Raw genomic sequence first — 3,023 nt, forward strand, 5'->3', positions numbered from 1 at the left:
GCGCGGGGGGAACCATACGTTACGTTTCTGTACTCGTGCAGCGTGATCTTCCCGTCGCGGTCCGAGTCGTACATGTGGAAGAGAACTAGGAAAGGAGAGCGGCGGCGTCAGGCCGGGCCCCGGGAGCGCGGCACCGGCGGGTGGGCGAGCGAGGGGGCCGGAGCCGGAGCCGGAGCCGCGGTGGCAGCCTCACATTTGAGCTTGTCCCTGCGGAAGCGCTCCAGCTGCTCCTCGTCCATGCTCGTCTCTATGGGTCTGAAATAGGACATGATGGTCAGGAAGTCCTCGAAGTCGATCTCGTCCGCCAGCCCATCCGATTCCTGCCGCAGGTTCCTGCCGGGACACGAGACGGTGACAAGCGACGGCCGGGTCTCCCCCATCGTCTTAGGGGACGCGTCCACCACCGGAGCTGCAAGCAGCAAGCAGGTCCCCGGCGCCTTCCCAACGCCCAGCCGCCCGGGGGGCCCAGGCGATCCCGCTGCCCCCCCCCAAAACGGTCCCTGCGGGGGCCCCCCCCCCCCCCCGGGTGTCCCAAGGCTGCTCATTTATTGCGTCTCAGGGCTTGGGGGCTCCAGCGGCCACAGCAGCCACCACCGCGGCGCCAGGAGGCTCCTTACCGCTTGTCGAAAAAAGCGTGGACAATTTTCGACCGAATGGGGTTGAACTCCAGGTCGGGGATGCTGTCGAAATTCTCCTTGCTGCAAAGGGAGCAGAGGCAGCCCGACGGGTGACGGGGCGCCGACGGAGACCGGAGCAGCCCCCAGGCGGGTGAAGGCGGCTCCGGGGCCTCATCCGTCCTCCCCTGCCGGCACCAGCACCGGCACCGCGAGCGGCATCGGGACGGAACGGTGCAACGAGCCGCGGCAGCGCCAAGCGCCTTACCGGATCGTCAGCTGGTCTCGGCTCAACTGCTTGAACCGCCGGTGAAGGTGCTCGATCTGGTCGGAAGTGACTGGTGGGGGGCAAAGAGAGAGGGTGCTCGTCCCCGTGCTCGTCCCCATGCTCGTCCCCGCGCTCGTCCCCGCGCTCCTGCCGGCACCGGGGGCCCTCGGCAGCACCCGGCTGCAAAACCTGCCCGGGGCCGGACCGTGCAACACGGCAAACGTCGCCGTTGTTATTGCACGAGGTTGGGCAGCAGGTTGTGCAGCTCCTTGATCCCCCGGCGCCGGCTGCTTTCTTTTGGCGGCTGCTCTCCAGGGGCTGTAACCAAGCGTGCCGAAACCCTGGGGAGCGGCGGATATTGCCAGCGGGAGGCGAGGAGCGCGGCGCTCGGCTGCGTTTGYGGGAGCCGGTGGCGTTACCAGCGTTGCAAGCGCTTTAAAACGCAACCGGCTGCTTGCAAAGGGTTCGCTGGAGCCCGGGCAGCGCTGAGCGCCYGCTCCCTTTTTTTATTAAGTAATGGCCTTTGTGCTGTTTTTGACCGGTGTTTTACAGCCCTGAAATAGAAGCGGCATCGATCGCTCAGGCGCAGCATTTCCAGGCCTCGYGAAATGGGAAAACTGCCGGGGTTGCGTTCCCGAATCTTGGATACCGGCGTCGTCCTCCCGGTGCTTGAGCCACGCGGGGCTGCGGTGCTGGTGGGGCTCCGGGGACGCTCCGGCCCTTTTTCCTTTTCCCGGCAAAAGCAGTTTGCACCTGCACCAAGGGCAAAGGTTTTCCCGCAAGAGCCGCTCAAGGTCTCCGGAGGCTGTTTGGATCCCTGAGAAACAGCCCCAGCGCTCTGCTGTTCCAGGCCTGCGTCCAAACACGAGCTACTGGGAACGGGGGGGGGGGAATTAATAGCAAACTAAAGGGCTTTGGCTTTGCTGTCTTGCAGCTCCCACACTGCTCCCGGGTGCCGGCCGGGCTCCGTGCTGGGCCCGGCTGTGCGGATGCATCAGCGGATTTGTGCCACCTTCCTGCTTCCCGGCGGGCACCAACGCTCCAGCCCACCAGCGACGGCTCTTTGCAGCGCCCAGGCGGCTGCACGGGGCGGATTAAGGGTCTCGAAGACGCGGCGGAGCCCCGGCACYGGCCGGCACGCTTCTGCTAGCAGGAAAAGGCCATTTCTCCCGGCAGGGCCACGGCAGGGCTCAGCGTCCGGCCGGATTCTCCCCGGCAAAGCGGAGCGCTCGGGTGGGCTCTGCCCTCCACCTGCCACGGCGGCAGGGTGGGAAGCACGAGCACTTTTTTAATTTCAAATTAAATTTCATTCGCTTTTTTCCCCAAACCGTGGCAGATATACCCTAAAGGGCCTCGCGTTTTGTTGCTTCGCTCCCAGCAAGCTTCCAGGGTGCTTCGTTAAGTAGAAGAAAGCTATATAAAGTATTTTATCTTAAATAGAAGGAAAAAATAAAGCCTTAAGAAAGACTGTGCCGCATTGTATTGCAAAACCGAGAGCAGGTATCTGTGGAGCTGGGCGGCGGGGGGGGAGCGACGCTTGCGGGATTTGGCCCTCACGTGTGGGTGCAGGAGGGGGGTGAATTCGCTCCCCTGTTTAAAACCCTCCGCGCCCCCCCTGGCAGGAGCAGCCTTAGCACAGAAGCCCCCCAAAGCAGCTGCTTTTTGCTTTTTTATTTGCTTTTTTATTCGCTTTTTTTTTTTTTGCTTTTTGCGGCGGGCTCACCTGCACCCTCCTCATTTTTTTATTTTTATTTTTAAAGCCCTGGAGGAAAAGAAACCCCGGCGTGGGCCTGGGAGCACGGGGTGTATTTGGGCGCGGGCTGTGCACGCCAGCTTGGGGGCGCGGGGACTCCCTGTGCCACCCACGCGCCCGCGGGGAGAGGGCTCTGCGTGCCGGGCCAGGCGGGCGCAAGGGGGCCGCCCGGGAGCGCGCAGCCCTCGGCCAGGAGGAGGAGRAGGAGGAGGCACAGGGGGGAGGAAGGCACAGGAGATGCCAGGGTGGTGCAGCAGGTCAGGGCCAGGGCCAGGGCGAGGAGCCGGACGCTCCCAGCCCCGGCACGTGCTGCCTTGCCGCCGCCTCGCTGCTGGTTGTACCCGTCCCTCGCCAAGGTGGCGGAAGCAGCCGGGCGAAGGCAACTCTG

General features: G+C 64.0%; 1 protein-coding gene across 1 annotated transcript in view; it reads right to left on the bottom strand.

The window, feature by feature from the left end:
• The window catches only part of TESC (tescalcin), a 4,045-nt gene extending 1,474 nt beyond the window's left edge, over window positions 1-2,571 (bottom strand). Inside the window, exons 1-4 of the mRNA XM_026075274.1 lie at window positions 883-2,571; window positions 618-698; window positions 194-333; window positions 3-85 (exon numbers count right to left, since the gene is read on the bottom strand). Of these exons, the coding sequence (XP_025931059.1) occupies window positions 3-85; window positions 194-333; window positions 618-698; window positions 883-1,001 (423 nt within the window). The 5' untranslated portion in view covers window positions 1,002-2,571. The remainder of the gene's footprint in view (window positions 1-2; window positions 86-193; window positions 334-617; window positions 699-882) is intronic.
• Between the last annotated feature and the right edge of the window lie 452 nt (window positions 2,572-3,023).

This window comes from Apteryx rowi, unplaced genomic scaffold (assembly GCF_003343035.1).
Source record: "Apteryx rowi isolate R43461 unplaced genomic scaffold, aptRow1 scaffold_40, whole genome shotgun sequence".
NCBI classification, from domain to species: Eukaryota; Metazoa; Chordata; class Aves; order Apterygiformes; family Apterygidae; genus Apteryx; species Apteryx rowi.